Source organism: Topomyia yanbarensis, chromosome 2 (assembly GCF_030247195.1).
Source record: "Topomyia yanbarensis strain Yona2022 chromosome 2, ASM3024719v1, whole genome shotgun sequence".
NCBI lineage: Eukaryota > Metazoa > Arthropoda > Insecta > Diptera > Culicidae > Topomyia > Topomyia yanbarensis.
In genome coordinates this window covers 156,017,547-156,038,119 of record NC_080671.1, presented here as the reverse complement: position 1 = coordinate 156,038,119, position 20,573 = coordinate 156,017,547, and the positions used below count along the sequence as shown (strand labels likewise).

The 20,573-nt window shown below is 40.0% G+C and overlaps 1 protein-coding gene across 5 annotated transcripts in view; it reads left to right on the top strand.

Annotated features, from left to right (window-relative positions):
* LOC131681821 (uncharacterized) overlaps positions 1-20,573 on the top strand; it is a 576,008-nt gene that overhangs the window by 103,757 nt on the left and 451,678 nt on the right. For 2 of the 5 annotated variants that reach the window (XM_058962878.1, XM_058962873.1), the window contains exon 2: positions 17,265-19,149. In XM_058962878.1, the coding sequence (XP_058818861.1) occupies positions 19,089-19,149 (61 nt within the window). In that variant the 5' untranslated portion in view covers positions 17,265-19,088. The remainder of the gene's footprint in view (positions 1-17,264; positions 19,150-20,573) is intronic. The other 3 variants (XM_058962877.1, XM_058962876.1, XM_058962875.1) reach the window with 3 other exon arrangements.

Here is a 20,573-nt window from a genome sequence, read left to right as displayed (position 1 = left end):
GTACAATCGCCACATCCGCAATTTGATGCCGTGTGTAATGAATAAACCACAAAACTGCGTTTGATGATGTTGGTGAGGAATGAATAAAAAGTAGACAGAAAATAAAAACTCGCCGTGCGTTGCTATAACACCCAACATAGGCACGTGAATGTGGTGGTAATCCTTTGACAGTGTGTTGAAGAAACGTATGTACGTATAGCGAGAGATGAAGTGATTTTATATGCTTGCAATAATTGCAAGCGGCTTTAATTGCAAAATTGCAAGCGATGCTAACATTATTTGCAAGTGATTGTCGCTTGCAATTATTGCAAGAGATTTTTGTTTTGGGTGTACCCTTAAGTGATTAAGGGTTTATATACCAACGACACATTCTTTCGTGGTGTTACAGCGGTTTGCCTAACCTTCATTCTATAAATCTGTTATAACTTTTTCAGTTGAATTCCTCCATCAAACCTTATTAGAGATTCAGAAAATAAACACAATTTTATGCAAGATTCGATCTATGAAACTCGAATGCACTGGAGGATGTAATTTGAATAAACGATTGTACAACGTTATATTTCTTTAAAAGTCCACCTACGCCGTACTCTTCTGTACGTTGCACAGTGGCTCAAAACAGCGTTTGGAGGTACTTAATTCATTGGAGTCAAAACTGTTCATATTAGTGATTTTACATATTCTACAATGTTTGTGAGTGTAAAAAGCGCCATCTTTTGGCAACATTGTTGTTTTAAAAAATTGATCATAGTGAGCTATAAAAAATTTAACTTTTGAACCGAAAGAGATAGCGCATAGCCGTCTTCGACCAAGTTGTAGAGGAGAGTATTTTCATAAATTTTGCAGAAGACATATTGCCTCTGTCACTCACAGTTATTGAGTTATAAGATATTTTCTATGATGAAGTCCTACAATTCTTATTTTTACTTATAACTTTTTTGTTTCTGATTTTTCGCGTTAACAATGTTCGAAGGTATTTTTAATCATTACAAAACAACAATGTTGCCAAAAGATGGCGCTTTTTATACACACACAAACATTGTAGGATATATAAAATCGCTAATATGAACAGTTTTGATTCCAATGAATTAAGTACCTCAAAACGCTGTTTTGAGCCACTGTGCGCTGGTCATATGGTACATTCCGAAGAATTGCGCTAACAGCAACGTAGTCTTGGACATGCGTTGAAAGGTTGTGAGGGAATTTCCGAATTTTGTTCTCGGGTTAGTATTTGTGTATGAATATTGATTCATTCCCTGAATTCATCTTTCCTCCCAGCAATCAACCATTCCACACTTCGATATCGTCGACGAGACGCCTGTTATATGGCTGTCCGCAAACTTCGTAGTCGTAGTCGAACCTGCTGTCAGTCAGCAACCAACCAATTCGTCCGGTACAATCCCAAATACATAATCGAAGCATCTACATTATCGAATTGCCTGATGAAATGATTGATGAAAAATCTTATAGAGCAGATATTTTGACTTTTATAGAAATACGTTGAAAATTCAATTTTTGACGCGTTGTAACGTCACGTTACATTATCGGTCATAAAACAATCCTCTTCCAGTATATTCAGTTTATGTTGATGGAACCTTTCGTGAAATTTTGTCTACTTTCCGAATCTGTAACAAGTTATGATGTAGGCGTCCATTTGATAAAGTTATAACATATTTGTGGAATGAACATTCGTCAAATCGTTGTAACGTCACGAAAGAATGTGTCAATTGCTTTATTCGAAATAATCATACAAAACATTCAACGGAGTTTTTATTTTACATGATATGGAATACAAAATCAAACCCCGTTCCCAAACGAAAATCGAACACCATGTTCGCTCTAGTTCTGTGCTCATCTTATACCCTCATTTCGTGCGCAAACTCGAACGCGCTAATGCGCACCAAAACATGTGCACGTGTTCGTCTGCACATCCGAAACCCATGCAATGAGGTATGCATAGGTGTGGCACAACACACGGTTTGCTAGTATCGGCAACCAAAAATATGTAAACAATCCAGAAGCACATCGGGTCGACGTCATAGCGTTTACACGATTCGAATACCAAAGTGCCCTCTTCGCCATATCTGTATATACTACATTGAACCCATTATACGTAGGCGGTGTACGTACACACAGGATCCTGACACTAGTTTTCTTTTTCTCTCACTCATCATCACTAGCGTTGACTCATTCTGTTTTGTGCTTGCCTTTCTTGTGTACGCACACGGTGTACGTACACGATGTTTAAACCTAAGTTTGCACATCGTTCGCGTGGGTTCGGTGTTCGATGCAAACCTGTACACAAAGGCAAAGCTTGTTTGAGGTTGAACGCGTGCATGAAATTTTGTACACTCGTGCAAACTTGTCGATGTTCATGGGAAGACTGTACAAAATTATAAGGAATCAAGTTTCTTTTAAACATAGTTTCCAAATATCGCGACATCGCACATTGGGAAAAAAAACGTATCAAAAACGCTACTTTAGTAAACAGCATTATAGAAAGCTAAGTGCGGTTATCGATACAGTCCTTATGTAAACATATCGGGGGCATCGATTGCAGATATTTAAAATGACTACAACGCACACTATAATGCTTGTTTAGCCTTAATCCCTTTTTTTGCTAGTGTTTATTTTTATTACTGGCTATATAACTAGGAAAGAAAACAGAATGCGGGTTACCATAGTTAGTGTCTCTTATGCAAATAAGTTCAATGATTCTATAGAAGATAGTAGGATTGCCTGAATATATGTGTGTGTTAACCTTCTAAATCCCACTGGCCTGCAGCGGTATCATGAAAAAAATTTCTGCATATGGTCCACTCATCCCATGTAAACAACTTAATCTCGGGACGTAGTAGGTGCTAGCTCTACCGATTTTCCAATGACCCATTTCAGAGTGACAGATACCTAGCGGTACATTCCGAGGCCACTTGCCCGTCGGCAAGCGCGGCTCAGTTATAATACATGTACCATTATCATACCAGTATTATAATCAAACTTCCAATTCCTTGCCACGAATGCGTGAGCAAGGAATTGACGCGTATTTAGTGTATCATAATTTTATCGGTGCCATAGCGCACGATATTTCTACATGGTATCAATATAAAAACTCATAGACAATGAAAATGTTACAGATCCTTAGCAATATTAGTAGTCCATTCCGATACTAAAGCGTATTTAAATCGGCTGTTTCTAGTCAAGTCGACCGAGTTTCGTTTTTCGTCCACCAATAACGGGGTAATCGAAACACTGAATCAATCCCGCTGGATCTTTTGAAGTTTCTCTTCCGGCCTGAGTGACTTCTGTTACCTCTTCCAGAAAGGACGATTGAACTAATAATCCTTCATCACGATGAACTTCAACAATCGACTTTTCGCAAATGAACCGTTCGATTTTTTCTTTAAGCTACGGTTTAAAAAATCTTCGACAATTGTGAGAGTAACACATTTTTCACGACCGCTTGAGGCAAAGCCTACTTTTCTAATCTCCGCACGCATTGAATTTGAGGTGCCAGGATTGTCTGAATATAACGTTTTAATCCGTTTTACCCCAATTCTCCCCAAATGTTGGGTTTTTAAATTAACTTTACTCAACATCTCGGAAGCAGACTTAGGGGTTTATACACAAAGTTGAGGTTCGACAAATCGAAAAAAAAATAATTGCATAATTTAGAGTAATTGAATATCCAATTAGTTGAGAACTGTGCCGCAAGGGGTGCTTTAAAGTAAATCGAACCACTCATCGTGAATGTGACTATCGTGAAATGTGAAATATATCGAAACACTGATTATTTTGAAAGGTGGTTCCTTAGGAAAATTTGTCCAGAAAGTCAAGAGCTTCTGAATGATGGAAATGAAAACTCGGAATTGTCCCACCAGGCGGCGCTAGTGTGAAAGCAAATGTTTAACTAATGTCAAAATCATTCTTCATCTCAATAACGAGAATAACGTCTTCATTAAAGTTGCTCGAGAAATCAAATACTACCAGATGGTGACAGGTTAGTTTGGGATACTCTCACTATGTGGTGCTAGTGAGCGTATTACCTTTCAACACATTACAGAATACGACACATCTCAAAAATCTAATAAATTAAGGTATATATCTGCCAGGGTGCGCTAGTGAGCACGTACTATTTTTCAAATTCTATATCTCGAGATCATGATAATTTAGAAGTGTTGTGTCTTCGGCAATATTCATCAACGGGTCAAGTGCTGCCCGAAGGCGAATACATAATTTCATAATTCAGCCACTAGGCGGCGCTAGAGAGAATACAACTTCCAGTACATGCTAGGAGATGTTTTGTTAATTTAGGAAAATGATGTTTTCTCTAAAGTTTCTGAGAACGACAAGGGCTGTTTGATACTGTATTGATTAAATTGGGCGGCGCTAGTGAGCATACATCTTTTAATTCCAGTATCTCCATTTGATGGCAATTTAGAAGGGTGATGCTTTCAGGAAAGTTGCTCGAAATGTCAAGGACCACCCGATGGTGACATAATAGTTTGGGATACTCTCACAATACGGCGCTAGTGCGCGTGAAAGCTTTCAATACGTGGTAGATTGTAAAATTAATAATTTAGAAAGATGTTTTAACAAAATTCTTGAGGAGATGTAGGGCTACCCGGTACTAGTGAGCTAGTAAAAAAACTGATATTCAAAATGGAAAGTTTTTCAACAATTTGGCAAAGAGTTTTATCGTGAAGGCCATTTTGATGGCTGATGAAAACCAGTTGTTTTAGACATTTTCAATGTTCGTGGTGGTCCACCAATGTGCCAAAATGAATTTTTTTAAAATATTTTGGGAATAAGTTTTATATTAAAATGCTGATATTGCTGCTACCCCATGGACAAATGTCCATTTCGACACATTTGATGGATGGACGTGCTGGTGTCTACTGTTGTGAAATGATATTGGAACAATTTCAATCGCTAGGTAGATACTGCACTGTGTTCCAAGCAAAACTCTTCGCGATTATGTGCGGAGCTTGTCCAACAAAATTATAAACTTCTGCTCCAATAGTCAGGCTGCAGTCAAGGCCCTTAGCTCAGATAAATCACGGTCCAAGTTAGTGATCACGTTCCGAACCCAAATCGAAGAACTAACGATTGTCAACACTATCTACCTTGTCTGGGTGCCCGGATATTCCGGTAATACTGGAAATGCATGGGAATGAGTTAGCCAGGGCAGGTTCAGCGATTAATTTCATTGGTCCTGAGCCCGCCTTGCCAATTTCGACAAGTTGGATAAGAGAAAAAATACGATCCTGGGCGTCGTTATAGAACAACTGTGCTCAGTGATTTCGAAAAATCTCCTACATTTTTCGAAGCTCCACTACGGCAAGCTGACCAGGGCTTTAACCGGCCACTGCAAACTCAATTCTCACATGGCAACTATTCAGCGCGCTGAGTCTTTTTCATGTGATCTTTGTGAATCCGACTACGGACATATCATCTGATATGTAGCTGCCCAGCAGATTTTCTGCCGTCCTTTCATAGACGACACTATATGTGGACGACTGAAACTTAGTGATATACCAGAATTTCTTATCCAATATGGTAAAGAGCTTTAGGCTTACTCGCAGGCGAGTTGAGCTACTTGTGAGTTTAACTTACATGTTATTTTCTGCGTTTTTGTGCTGTTATTTTTCCCACCGTTCTAATTCTACTTCCGCCCTCTTCTTTCTCTTTTCCTTCTGCTCAGGAAATGATGAAAACACACTGCATGGCACAAATCTCCTACTACATACGGGGTACGCGCCATTTGAGCCAATATATTATGATTCCTGATTCCTGAACTAACGATTAACTATTGGGCTGCGCGCGCTGGCATGTCCGACTGACAGGATTGGCTTTTGCTGTGGGCCGTGTTTGCAAACATTCTTCCACAATTTACAGGCAGTGTTTGTGAACACGGCTAACAGTGGAGGTCATTGTGTGTCGATTTATCGGTCGATTTCCTCATCGTGAATAGGCTAATTTAAGAAATGTTAAAATAGAAGCTTATTAGTGTTAATGTAGTAATTATTGTAGTTTTTCGTATAAGTCTACAATTGTTTTGTGCTAGTCGTAATGTCTATCTGTGTATGTGTTCGTCTGAGTATTTGTGAAAGTTATTTCAGGGAGTGGATGCAGAGCTGGCACATATGATAGAATAGTGGGTGTTCTTTCTACGATTCATTTCGTGAATTAGATTTTACTAATTCGGGAAGGTCGGATTGAATAACTTACGGTACAATTAGTTTACCGATGCACGTAAATCAGTCATTCCCAATCAGCATAGCATGATAAAACTCTAACACAATGCAATTGTCGTTATTGGTAAAGGTTCACGCAATCATCTATCGCTCACGCCCTGAAGTTTCTATCTTCAAAAACTTTTAAACCAAGAGTAGTTTTACATACAGTATTCAACAATATTATGAAGTTTTAATGCCCCCATTTTTCTCTGGAATTCCGTTTTCGCGAAAAATCATAATGGAAAATGTTATATTAAAAAAAACTAAATTTAAGGGGGTTGTCGTAGAAAACGCTATGTAAATCGATAACCTTTAGTCCTATAAGTTCAAGTTCTTCAACAAAATTCTTCTATATGAGCAGTTCTAAAACTTTGTCGAAGATACCAACTTTCTATCTCGTCAGTAAAAAAAAATATTTTTTTCAGTTCGATCACAGTAAGCCATGCCTAATTTTAATTTTTATCAGTTTGTGGGGAATATTCATACGAACAATTCCTCAAAAGACATTCTGTGAATATATTCGATGGCTTGGGCTCTAGTGAATTAAGTTCACTTTTTTGAGGTTTCCGACCATTGCGCTTAGCTACGAAATCGAATTTATACATGTGAAGTTACATACGTGCTGGTACACGTGGACATACAAACGTTTAAGCTCTTCGCGATCATTCACGCACACTTATATTCTAGCAAATTTGGAACAACCACTGTATTAAAGTGAACTTTTCAGCACTTATAAATTGACATCACATAATATCAAAAAACAAATATTTGATATCAAATCTTATGGAGAAACGTATCATTTTCATTTCTGAGCAGCCAACAGTAGTACTGTACGATTCACCTTTTCATCGCAGTTATTCGTCGTGCATACATCAATTGCTTAACCCTGTTGCAACTCACATCCATGGCGTTTTTGTGGTCTGCATGGACCTTTCAGCCATTACCTCTCGTATAATCGACCTTAAACTGACTTGTGCTCTCATTGCCTAAAACGCTGCAAAATAAAAATGAAAATGAAAAATTCTTTCCAAGTTGTTTCTGGTTCCATTGATTTATTCTACAGTTATTAAACTTTAATTTAAATTTAAATTGTTGTTTTTTACAACATGAGCTGTTATTTGTGTGTTCATTGATATTATTACTATGTTTTTCAATTGATCAGATACCACAATCGTCTGAACTCTCGATCGAAGCAGATCGTTTTCTTGTGCTGTGCATAGAGTGGATCAATATAAATATATACATTGTGAAGGCCAGTCATTGTTTGCGGCAGGCTTTGTTCGCCGGTGCCTAGGTTGGTGAAGTGAATAGTTCAATAACCGGACAAGCCGCTATATAAGCTAAGTATCTTTTTGACATTAAAAATGTCTTACTCCACTATCTGGGGCTAGGTGTCATTCTAAAATCTAAACTATCTCCCATGTAACGAAACTATGTAAGGTTTGCACGCTTATAACTCCGATATTACTAGATGGATTTTAATCATTCATACACCAACCGATTCAGAAACACCTAACTTAAATATTGGTAATAATTTAATATCTCCCCAATAAAAGTAGACTTTTTAAAATTGGTAAAATTAAAAAGTTCACGAAAAACGGGAAAATTACCATTCGTGAGGCAGATTTCTCAGACATAGCCGTCAAGAGAGGGCAGCTTAGTTGCTCAATGAAACACGAAAAGTCATAAATAGAAGCAACGCATGTCCGTTTAAATCAGTTGTTGCCAGAGATGCCAGATTTGCAGACAAGTCTGCAAATTCGCAGACTTTTAATTTAAGCTGCAGATTTTTTCGATGATGCAGATATTTGCAGATTTTTTAGTTTGGTTGCAGATATTTGCAGATTTTTTAGTTTGGTTGCAGATATTTACAGATTTTTGAATATAAAGGCTTTTGGTTACAGTAGCTTTCCTGACATTTTTTGTTCTTCCCAGACTTTTAAAATTATTATTGCAGACATTTTAAAAAAGTACCTGGCATCTCTGGTTGTTGCTCTTATCCCATACGATCAACATCGTCTCCGGGCGATGCAATAAGCGCTATCGATTTTCGGTAAAGTTGGCATTCGCACACACTCGCACCTAAGTGACTAAACCATATACGGTTAGTTTATAAATAGAGGTGACGCGTACCCGTTTGAATCAGTTTTTGTTCTTATGTCGAACGAGTAAGATCATGGCTGCAGCGTCTGGGCACTACACTAAGCGGTAGACGCTATGCATTTTTGGCAGCGGTGGCCGTGTGCGGATTTTTCGGGTACCAGCACGGTGTCACAGAATGATTTGCAAAGTGGGTGGGTGGGGTGGTTTGGATTTAATTCAATACGGTGTGTGCTGCTTAAGGCTCAAGTTACCTCAAGGCTTGGTAGTATGCGTAAGAAAAATTGTGTTCAGCTTTGCCACCAGATTATCCATTTAAACCTTTTCAAAACTCTAAAAGAAGAATATCAGTCGATTTATTAGATCATCACGATTCAATTCATGCAAAATACCTGCTGGAAAAACCATCGGCTTAGCTGGATGGTGCTTTTGAAAAAGTGGCTGTGATTTTTTATCACACTACCACACCGAGCTGGGGTACGCAACGCAACTGCGCAATGAAAAAACCACAGCCACTTTTTCAAAAGCACCATTTAGCTAAGCCGGTGGGTTTTCCAGCAGGTATTTTGCATGAATTGAATCGTGATGATCTAATAAATCGACTGATATTCTTCTTTTAGAGTTTTAAAAAGGTTTAAATGGATAATCCGGTGGCAAAGCTGAACACAAATTTTCCTACGCACACTACCAAGCGTTCAATTCTAACACATGCTTAAAAAAGGTAACTTGAACCTTAAGAGTGTTGCGTTTGAAAAAAATATATTTATTTTTATGAATGCGTGTGCGTTGTAACTTGTTAATCCATGTTTACGGCGCTTTGTAGCTGCGTAGGGTAAAGAGCCTATTGGTTTTCATGTTTCATATTTCGGTTATATGTTTTTTATCAATAAGGCATCTTACAACGTGCTTCTGTAGTTATTGCACTGTTCAGCAGCGTAGTATTTTATATAGGAGAGAACACTGAGGTTTTTACGCGGATTTTGAAATTTACGCGGTTTTCATTAACGCGTTTTTTTAAATTTACGCTGTTTTCATTTACACGGCCTGTATCCCCTGCGTGAAAAATCTGAGTGTAATTGCATCGGAAACAACTACTTTCCTAGCAGAACTTTTTGTTTTCTAATTTCAAACACTTTTGTTTCGTACTGCACACAACAGAAAATTTTAAAACAGAACTTACTGTCCCAGCAGCAGTTGAAGCGGGTGTTCTTTTTCGATTCAAATTCAAGCCATGTCTTAAGCGTTACTGGACTTAAAATTGTTTTCCCAGTTTATCCAGTCAGAATATCTGTCCTATCCTATGTATTTAGGGCATGTTCAGGAGCGTTTTATTTTATATAGGAGTTTCAAAGTAGAACTGGAACTGAAACATTCACATCCCCAGCAGAGCGTTTTGGTTTATAATTTCGAACAGTTTTACTTGAAAATTTAAAACTGTTATTCGAGGCCGTTCAATTTGTTGATGATTTTAAAACACGTTTAGAACTGTGTTTTGAATACATGCAAAGTTTTCAGCACAGACACTTAGACACGATGGACTGGGGAAAAATAAATTTGAATGCAGTAACGCTGAAGGCACGGCGAGACATGAATTTTAAACTGAATAGAACACCCGCTAAAACTGCTGCTAGGGACAACAAGTTCCAGTTTTAAAATTTTCTGTTTTATATTATAGAGCTGTCAAAATTATGGATCTAAAACTGAAGCACTCCTGAACATGCTCTTAAAACACAGTTCTAATTGCGTTTTAAAGTATACAACAAATAGAACGGTTCGGTATACTAATTTAAATTTAAAAAAAATCTGTTTTAAATTATAAAACAAACCGCTGTACTGAAGATATTATTATGCATGATGCAGAATTGGTTTAATAATACAATGTTTACACTACAGAGTTATAACACGTTTTAATAATTAGCAACAAGAAAAATGTCACCAAGATAGCATGAAAACCCGTTTTAACTGGTAGTGCGAACGTTGCATAACAATGTAATTTATCAAATAATTTCATTTTTTCCACCACTAATCGATCAAGAAATACTTAAGCTTAAGATTGTTTACTTAAGTTCATTAGTACATTATTGAAAATTTAAATGGAAAATGAAATTTCATATTTCATGGAGAATCTGTATATTTCCGTTGGCGGGCGTGGGCTTCTTCATCACAGCTCTCAATATGGAACTTTTCTTTTGAATATATTTTCTGGACAGACCAGCCTATTTTTACTAGATGGATCAGCCAAATAATGCCAATCACCTAGTGAGATACTTGATTAATTAATAGATTACCGTTAAAAGACCTTCAATAAATTATGTTTTGATGGGGAGGGTATATAGCAAATTGTAACATATGAAAACAGGCGAGTGAACAAGAACGTGAGTCGATATGTGTGATAGATTAAATTCATTTGCACGCTCTTGAAAAAAGCTACATTTTTAATGTCACCGTGGTCGTGTCCTGTACACAACCCTTTAATTTTTTTTTTCTCATTTCCCTTTCCCCCGATCTGTCGCTACTTCTTAGATCCCTTTCCCCTGAATATAAGTTTCATCTCTCGTTTACACCACGTGCTATCCTCGTGCCTAAATGGCCGAGGGCGAAGTAACATTGGATGGGAATGATATTCCCATGGATATACCGGATAAACCCGAAATTACTCCCTCCCCTGATTCCCCCAGTCCTCCTCGTATTAAAACATACCCACCCAGTTCAACTGGGCCCTGGGTGGTCTATTTCCGGCCCATTACGAAATCGCTTAATATTTTAGAGATCTCACGGGAGCTGACTGCTAACTACCCGGCCGTAGCTCAGATAACACGTGTTAGAGCTAATAAGATACGCATATTAGTGAATGACCTCGACCAGGCAAACCAGATTGCTCGCAGCGAGCGCTTTACAAAGCAATTTAAGGTGTATATACCTTGTTTGGCAGTGGAGATCGACGGGGTCGTTGCCGAACCGGGTTTGAAGTGCGAAGACGTGTTGAAGTATGGAGTTGGTTGCTTTAAGGACCCCTCACTTGAACATGTGAAGATTCTGGAATGCAAGCAATTGTATTCAGCAAAAACTGAGAATAATAAGACAACTTATTCATTGTCAGACTCGATTCGGGTGACTTTCTCCGGGTCTTCCCTCCCCAACTATGTCCTCCTGGATAAGGTTCGTCTACCGGTTCGCCTGTTTGTACCGCGGGTAATGAACTGCAGCAATTGCAAGCAGCTGGGCCACACAGCCACCTATTGTGGCAATAAGAAAAGGTGCGGCAAATGCGAGGGAGAACATGAGGATGACGCTTGCAGTGGAGAAACTGAGAAGTGTATTTACTGCGGGGGCCTTCCGCATGATCTTAAATCATGCCCCGCGTACAAACAGCGCGGGGATAAAATTAAGCGCTCCCTTAAGGAACGCTCGAAGCGCTCTTATGCAGAAATTCTTAAGAATGCTTCGCCATCTGTCCCTTCCGAAAATTCCTTTGCTCTTTTGGCTGGCGTTGAGCAAGAATCTGACGACCCACAAGAGGGAACATCTTTGGTTAACCCAGGGGAGTCCAGGAAGAGGAAAAATCAAGCTTCCCCTAGATTGCCTCGTAAGGGTGCCAAGGTGTCGTCCACTCAGAGTGCGCCAACTACAATCAATAAATCCAACGGAAGTGATGCACTAAAGCCGAAGCAATTTGCTCCAGGACTTGGAAATTTTAACTCTAACAAGGAGTATCCACCACTTCCAGGGACACCAAAAACCCCAAGTGTTCCCTTTTTTCAAACAAATACTCAGTCCAGTAGCGGACTAATGAAATTTTCTGACATAGTGGACTTAATTTTCACAGCTTTCAATGTTACTGATCCTCTTAAAAGCATTCTGATACATTTTCTCCCTATGGTGCAAACATTTTTGAAACAGTTGACTGCTAAATGGCCCCTCCTTGCAGCGATCGTATCCTTCGATGGCTAAGTCATCAAACGAGGTCACTGATTCGATCACTGTCCTACAGTGGAATTGCAGAAGTATCCTCCCGAAAATCGATTCCTTCAAATTCTTACTAAACAGTTTAAAATGTGATGTTTTCGCATTATGTGAAACTTGGTTAACTTCCGATATAAATCTCAACTTCCACGACTTTAATATAATCCGTCTGGATCGAGAAAACCCTTATGGTGGAGTACTTTTGGGGATCAAAAAGTGCTATTCTTTCAACCGAATTAACCTCCCTTCGACACCAGGCATTGAAATTGTCGCTTGTCAAGTTCTAATCAAAGGTAAAGACCTTTGCATTGCTTCCATCTACATTCCTCCTAGAGCCTCGGTAGGGCACCGAACGCTTTGTAATATCACGGAATCCTTACCGGCACCGCGGCTAGTTCTGGGAGACTTTAACTCGCACGGTACGGTATGGGGCTGTCTTCATGATGATAATAGATCAACATTAATCCAAGATCTTTGCGACAATTTCAACATGACCATCTTAAACACGGGAGAAATGACGCGGATTCCTACACCACCAGCACGCGCAAGCGCGTTGGATTTATCGCTATGCTCGACATCGCTACAGTTAGATTGCAGGTGGAAGGTGATCCCTGATCCCCACGGTAGCGATCATTTGCCTATCGTGATTTCAATTGCTAACGGTTCAAGACCATCGGAAACAATCAATGTCTCGTATGACCTCACACGGAACATTGATTGGAAGAGTTACGCGACCGCGATATCCGTTAAAATCGAATCCACTCAAGAACTTCCTCCGGAGGAAGAGTACAGGTTTTTGGCTGGCTTGATTCTCGACAGTGCGAATCAAGCTCAGACTAAACCAGTACCCAGCGCGAATACCCATGGACGGTCTCCCACCCTGTGGTGGGATAAAGAGTGCTCAGAGCTGTACGCGGAAAAGTCCACTGCATATAAGGCCTTCCGGGAAGACGGGTTACCCGCTAGCTATCTACAGTACGCGTCGTTAGAAAGGCGAATGAAGAGTCTAATGAAAGCCAAAAAACGCAGTTATTGGCGCCGGTTCGTCGACGGGTTAACGAGAGAAACTGCGATGAGCACTCTTTGGGGTACGGCTCGACGTATGCGTAACCGTAATAGTACCAACGAGAATGTGGAATATTCAAACCGTTGGATATTCGCTTTCGTCAAGAAGATCTGTCCGGACTCTGTCCCGGTACAGAAAACGTGCCGCGCCGCGTCTCCTCACGATACCGCGAACGAAACACCGTTTTCGATGGTGGAGTTCTCACTTGCTCTCTTATCATGCAACAATAACGCCCCAGGGTTAGACAGAATCAAATTCAACTTGCTGAAGAATCTGCCTGACACTGCAAAAAGGCGCTTGTTGAATTTATTTAACAAGTTTCTTGAGGGTAACATTGTCCCTCATGACTGGAGGCAAGTGAAGGTCATCGCCATCCAAAAACCAGGAAAACCAGCCTCCGACCACAACTCGTATCGGCCGATTGCAATGCTGTCCTGTATTCGGAAGTTGTTCGAGAAAATGATCTTGTATCGCCTCGACAATTGGGTTGAAGCAAATGGCTTACTGTCAGATACACAATTTGGCTTCCGCAAAGGCAAAGGGACGAACGATTGCCTTGCGTTGCTTTCTACAGAAATCCAAATGGCCTATGCTAACAAAGAGCAGATGGCATCAGTCTTCTTGGATATTAAGGGGGCTTTTGACTCAGTTTCTATCAACATTCTGTCAGAGAAGCTGCACCAGCATGGTCTTTCACCAATTTTAAATAACTTTTTGCTAAACCTGTTGTCTGAAAAGCACATGCACTTTTCGCATGGCGATTTAACAACATTGCGATTTAGCTACATGGGTCTTCCCCAGGGCTCATGTCTAAGTCCCCTGCTCTACAATTTCTACGTGAATGACATTGACGATTGTCTTGCCAATTCATGCACGCTAAGGCAACTTGCAGACGACGGCGTGGTCTCTGTCACAGGGCCCAAAGCTGCCGACTTGCAAGGACCATTACAAAATACCTTGGACAATTTGTCTGCTTGGGCTCTTCAGCTGGGTATTGAGTTCTCCACGGAGAAAACTGAGTTGGTTGTTTTTTCTAGGAAGCGTGAGCCGGCGCAACTCCAGCTTCTATTAATGGGTGTAACGATCAATCAGGTTTTCACATTTAAATATCTCGGGGTATGGTTCGACTCTAAAGGTACCTGGGGATGTCACATTAGGTATCTGAAACAGAAATGCCAACAAAGGATCAATTTTCTCCGAACAATAACTGGAACATGGTGGGGTGCCCACCCAGGAGACCTGATCAGGTTATACCAAACAACGATATTGTCGGTGATGGAGTACGGGTGTTTCAGTTTCCGCTCCGCTGCGAACATACACTTCATCAAACTGGAGAGAATCCAGTATCGTTGCTTGCGCATTGCCTTGGGTTGCATGCACTCGACCCATACGATGAGTCTCGAAGTGCTGGCGGGCGTTCTTCCGCTAAAAAATCGATTTTGGGAACTCTCATATCGATTGCTCATCCGATGCGACATTCTGAACCCGTTGGTGATTGAAAACTTCGAGAGGCTCGTCGAGCTTAATTCTCAAACCCGATTTATGTCCTTGTACTTCGACTACATGGCACAGAGCATTAACCCTTCTTCATATACTCCCAACCGTGTTCGTTTCCTAGATACTTCTGATTCTACTGTGTTCTTCGACACATCCATGAAGGAAGAGATTCGTGGAATCCCGGACCATATACGCCCGCAAGTGATCCCCAATATATTTTATAATAAATTCCGAGAAGTCGACTGTGACAAAATGTTCTACACTGACGGATCAAATCTCGATGGGTCCACTGGCTTCGGTATCTTCAACAATACTATCACCGCTTCATTCAAGCTCAATGATCCCGCTTCAGTTTACGTCGCAGAGTTAGCTGCAATTCAGTACACCCTTGGGATCATCGACACTCTGCCCACAGATCACTACTTCATCTTTTCGGACAGCCTCAGCTCTATCGAGGCTCTTCGTGCGGTGAAGCCAAAAAAGCAATTCCCGTATTTTCTGGGGAAGATACAGGAGTCCTTGTGTACGTTATCTGAAAAATCTTATCAGATTACCTTTGTTTGGGTCCCCTCTCATTGTTCTATCCCGGGCAATGAAAAGGCCGACTCATTAGCAAAGGTGGGCGCATTAAATGGTGACATATACGAAAGACCAATCTGCTTCAACGAATTTTTTAGTATTTGTCGTCAGAGGACACTCAGCAGTTGGCAAACCTCGTGGAGCAATGGTGAACTTGGACGATGGCTACATTCCATTATCCCAAAGGTATCAACGAAGCCTTGGTTCAGGGGGATGGATGTGGGTCGGGATTTTATTCGTGTAATGTCCCGACTTATGTCCAACCACTACACCTTGGATGCGCATTTGCGGCGTATTGGGCTTGCGGAGAGTAGTCTGTGCGCTTGTGACGAGGGCTATCACGACATCGAACACGTTGTCTGGGTGTGCGCCGGGTATTTGGACGCCAGGTCTCAGTTAAAGGATTCCCTTCGGGCCCGAGGTAGACCACCCAATGTCCCTGTCCGAGATATGCTGGCAAATCGTGATTTCCCCTATATGTCCCTTATTTATACTTTCATAAAAACGATAAATATCCCAATTTAGCCCCTCTCTTTTTATTTCTCGTTTTAGAAGTTTTCTCCTGCTTTTTGGGACCGATCAGCTCCAGACTGCAACTATGTAACCGCCGTCGCACTTACCACTACGGAAACTGAAGCGAGAGCGACTCGAGGTCCGATGACTTTTGAAGGATTCCCCGCGGGTCCGAAGAATACCATCCGCCAATCCGACCTACTAGACTGAGGCGCTAATTTGTCTCGCTGATCTCCCGTTTGCCCGAAAGTTGCAAGTTTTGCTCTTCTCTCCCGGTCACCATCTACGCTTTCTCTCCCCTGTCCTTGATACAACTGCTTCTACAGCCCCCTCTGAATATCTTGACCAAGCATAAGTCTCCGCTAAAAAAGTTCAAATTTGTATTCTGTATTCCTAGTTTTAAGATAGTTGTAATTTTACCTCTTTGTTAAAACTATTGTCCCCCATCTTGTAAATAGAATTGTATCCCTAGTTTTAAAACACCGGTGAATTTTCTCATAAACATTTGTTCCCCCTTTTGTGTACCAAACTATATTGTTAGTTTTAAGATAACTGTAAATATTTCCTAAAAAACTATTACTATTGAATTCCTTGTTTTAAAATTTTTCATAAAAAAAATCTTTTGCTCCCTCTCTTGTATATAGAATCTTATTTCTAGTCTTAAGATAGCTGTAAAATTTTTCTTTTAAAAAAAAATATTCACCATTGTAACCTCCTAGTTTTAAAATATCCAAAATGTAAAAAAAAAAATATTTCAACATTGTAACCTCCTAGTTTTAAAATATCCAAAATGTAAAAACAAAAGAATTTGGCACCGCCAAGCTAACGCATTTGTGCCTATCAAATAAACGAAATGAATAAAAAAAAAATTGATCAGATATACACCAGTTTTTTTGGTTGAATAACATTAGCCTAAACGGAATTAGGTCTAAAAACTTCAACCTAGAACCAGGAACTCCATCTAGGGAAGTTCGGGTAAAAAGAAATAATTTAATGGAATTTGCATTTTTAAAAGTAAATATTCCTCTTATCATAACACGAAAAATCGCCAAATGCTCGGTGTCGAAGTTATTCTCCGCTGTGGGAAAAATATATATATTCATATCCGCACTGCCGGATTTGTTGGACCATTGTTCCCCACCCTGCAACTGTAATTCATAAATAAAGATGATGTTATTTCGCGAAGCTCCCGACCCCTACGCAATGTCCCGGCTAGAGATGACTGAATCTTGATAGAAAATACATTCATCTCTGTATGTTTCCCATCATAATTTATTTTCTTTTCTGCTCTCTTTTTCTGCATCCCTTTACAGCATCGCGTCGGCTCCGTCGAGACGTATATTCATCTGCGTGGCAGGATCTTCATAGGCAGAGAAACCCGTAATTCCCAGTATCCGGCCTCAGCCGTCTCGTTACCGATCCGGCCGACAGTGAATCACAAGGAAAAATACAGAATTGTAGAAAAACATTACCTCCTCCCTGGGGCAGCAAGAAAAAAAAACGTCTGCCAGACGTCGCACACAACCGCACCAAATAACGCCACTTTTCCTTCTCACAAACCACGCGTAGTTCCACTCCGAACATCCGAAGGAAAACGGAAAAAATAGAGAGCACATAAAACATAAAATTAAAATAATCCATGAGGCGCACGAACAAAAAAAAACGGGTAACATAAATTTATTTGCATTCGCTGTTACACTTTTTTCCGTGGTACTTTCGGGTAAACACCAGTTATTGGTTGCCATTTGCAATGACGAGTGGAAGTGAGCAAAAAAGAAACCAAGGGTCCTTGGGGTTTGTGGTGACAAATGGGCATTAGCAAGCAACGGACTGGTTTTTTTATTATTTGGTGACATTTGAGTTGAATAATGAGCTAGGACTTGACAGATGATGAGATTTCTGAATGGTAAATCTGATGTTTGGCTGCTTTGTTGCATGAGTAGTTTGTCAGCAACAAGCTAAACCATAAACGAGTATACTATTTGTGGCACCATTAATGATTCGTTTGTAAGTTTGATGTTAGGAAATATGCAAACTATTTGCGAATCATTTTATCACTACACTTTCGCCACTATGGATGCAATTTTAACGACTTTGCTTAAGATATGGAAATATGGTTTTCTGGTAGTTGCGGTTACACAAGATTTTCTCGTTCATCTTACGTGGTATAATTTATGATCATCTCATCAATACCGAAGGTACCAAACAAAACTTGATACGACTCATTCGTTTTCTAACAACGTGGTACATTAATTAGCGAAATGTGAATCGTAAAAATTTTACCATTCAGAAACATTAATTTAAGTTTCTCCTTAACCTAGGGAACCAAACTACTAAAAAAAATACACAGCATGTAGAAGCGAGCTCAGCAACGCGAACTAACACATTTCACGTTATCTCCCATTATTACGACGAAAATAGATTGCAATTTTTGCAACAGCCATCGGGAAAAACTGCAAGTCCTAGCCCCGCGTTGTAACTTAGTCGTACACTGAATTCTGCAAACTTTTTTTACTCCTGCATCATCATGATGTTTCAGCGCTAAAGTGCGAAGTGGAAATGAGTTTCAAAACTCAGCATAAGCATCCGTAGAAATAAGAATTGGAGCTAACACGGAAAAGTACAAAATTGTGTGCCAAGAAAAAAAAAGTGGAAAGTAACAATAATAGGAAAAGCGAGAGAACGTGTTCGTTCACCCATTCCGCCCCAGTCAACCCCAGTGAGTGTGCGAGTTCAAGATCCCAGTGGAGTGTGTAGGTGCGGTGAAAAGGGATCACCCACGAGAGAGCGTTAAATCCGATAAGCGAGTGTGTTGAGTAAAGCGTAGCTTGCAACAGCAGCATCGGCACCTTTTGCAAATTTTACAAGGACGGTACCTCATCGTTTTCATCCTGCTCGGCCTCCTTCCGCTACCAGTGTTACGGGTTGCGGAGGTGGGAGGCGAGTTTTTCGGTTCACCGCCGCCGGAGTCGTACAAAGTAAGTGGTCCCGGAGCAGGTAGAGAGAACTGCGCTCGCTTAACAACACAAGTGTGTGAAGTTATCTCGTATGCATACGCCAAGTACCGCTGCTGCCACTACAGACATCATCGTATGATAAAGGAGTGCAGAAAAAAGTAGCACAGAACGGAACCGAATATGTGGCTCCCAGCGGTTATGGATTTACGGCTCCCGATTCTCTGTTTGCTGATAGTAGCAGGTATGTACCGCCCTCTTCTCCCACACTGTGCAGCCAACCACAAAGGCACAATTCATTGTTTGCAAAAATGTATGGTACAACGGTTTAACATGTCTGTGCAAGTTCGTTCAAAAGGGTTTCGAGGGAAATAAAACGGTTCGGTATTATCTGTGAGGTCGAGGTGCAGAATGAAAGGACACTGTTGGTGTGGGTTAAGGAGGTGCGCAATTTATTCGGAATCGCTGCTGAGGAATGTATTCGGAGTAGCTTTCTGTAGATACATACAATGTACATACTTGCATGTGATACCCCTTTCATTCAGAATAAACTAATTTTAGCCAGTGATAGAAAGTGTAAGCAAGTAGCAAGAAAAAATTCTCCGAATAAAACTTACACGAAGCAACATATTTGCCCATCCGATATAACAAAGATTACTCCAGCGTTCCGTTTAGCTGACAGTTTAATATAAGTGTTATACCCAAATAGAAATTTCCATTTCTTTTTTAGAAGATGTTACAATTCTAAATATAGTAAAAGGTTCTCATACAAAATTTTCAATAATTTGATGTTTTTCCTTTGCATTTTTTGAAAGGTATAACTTTGTACTATTTCGTGTTAAATACGTTTTTCGATTCGCACATAAGATAAGCCTTTCTACAGGCTATTGTTCGAAGCGGCGTCCTGGCCGCCATGGGATGCTCTCGCTCGAGACGCGCGTCTCAGGCAGTGATGTACCAAATTGGGTTTTTATAATTTTGGGGAAAAAACCCAAGGTTTTTTCCCAGTTAAAACGGTTGTTTCGCGGGAAGATTGGGTTTTTTGCAATTTTTTGATATTTTAGTAATTGAACATTAATATATTGTTATCCAAACATTTTTATTTTATTTATGAGCATTATTGTCATAAAGTTTTGCATGTATATGAAATCTGAATGGTTTTCCTCGATTGAATCATTGTTATAGCGGTGATCCATTATTTCTTTACAAATATTGTGGTTAAACAAGTGATAAAACTTTTCAACATGGGTTGGGTTAAATCGATTGCGTTTCTTACTGCGAATCCACCTAAACGTACTAAACATTTTTTCTACTGTTGCTGATGTAGTTGATGCCGAAAGAATTGGGATTGCAATTTGTGAGAGTTCTGATTACTGTTCATATTAAAGACGAATGTCAAGGCCACTCCCTTTTTTGCATATTACTCACTTTTACTTTTCACCGACCGAACTAAATAGGTATTTTCTAAATTTTGTGTGAATACCTATCTTACTTCGCTTAAAGTATAGCAACCCCTAAAATGAGTAACAAGCAGAATAAAAGTAATTTTGGCATCACACGATTATTCTAATTTTCACGAGTAAGAGTAACAATGACTATTGTTCCCAGTATTATATGAAACAAGTTGGAATATGGAATGGACCGAAATTAAAGTCGCAGGAACAGAAA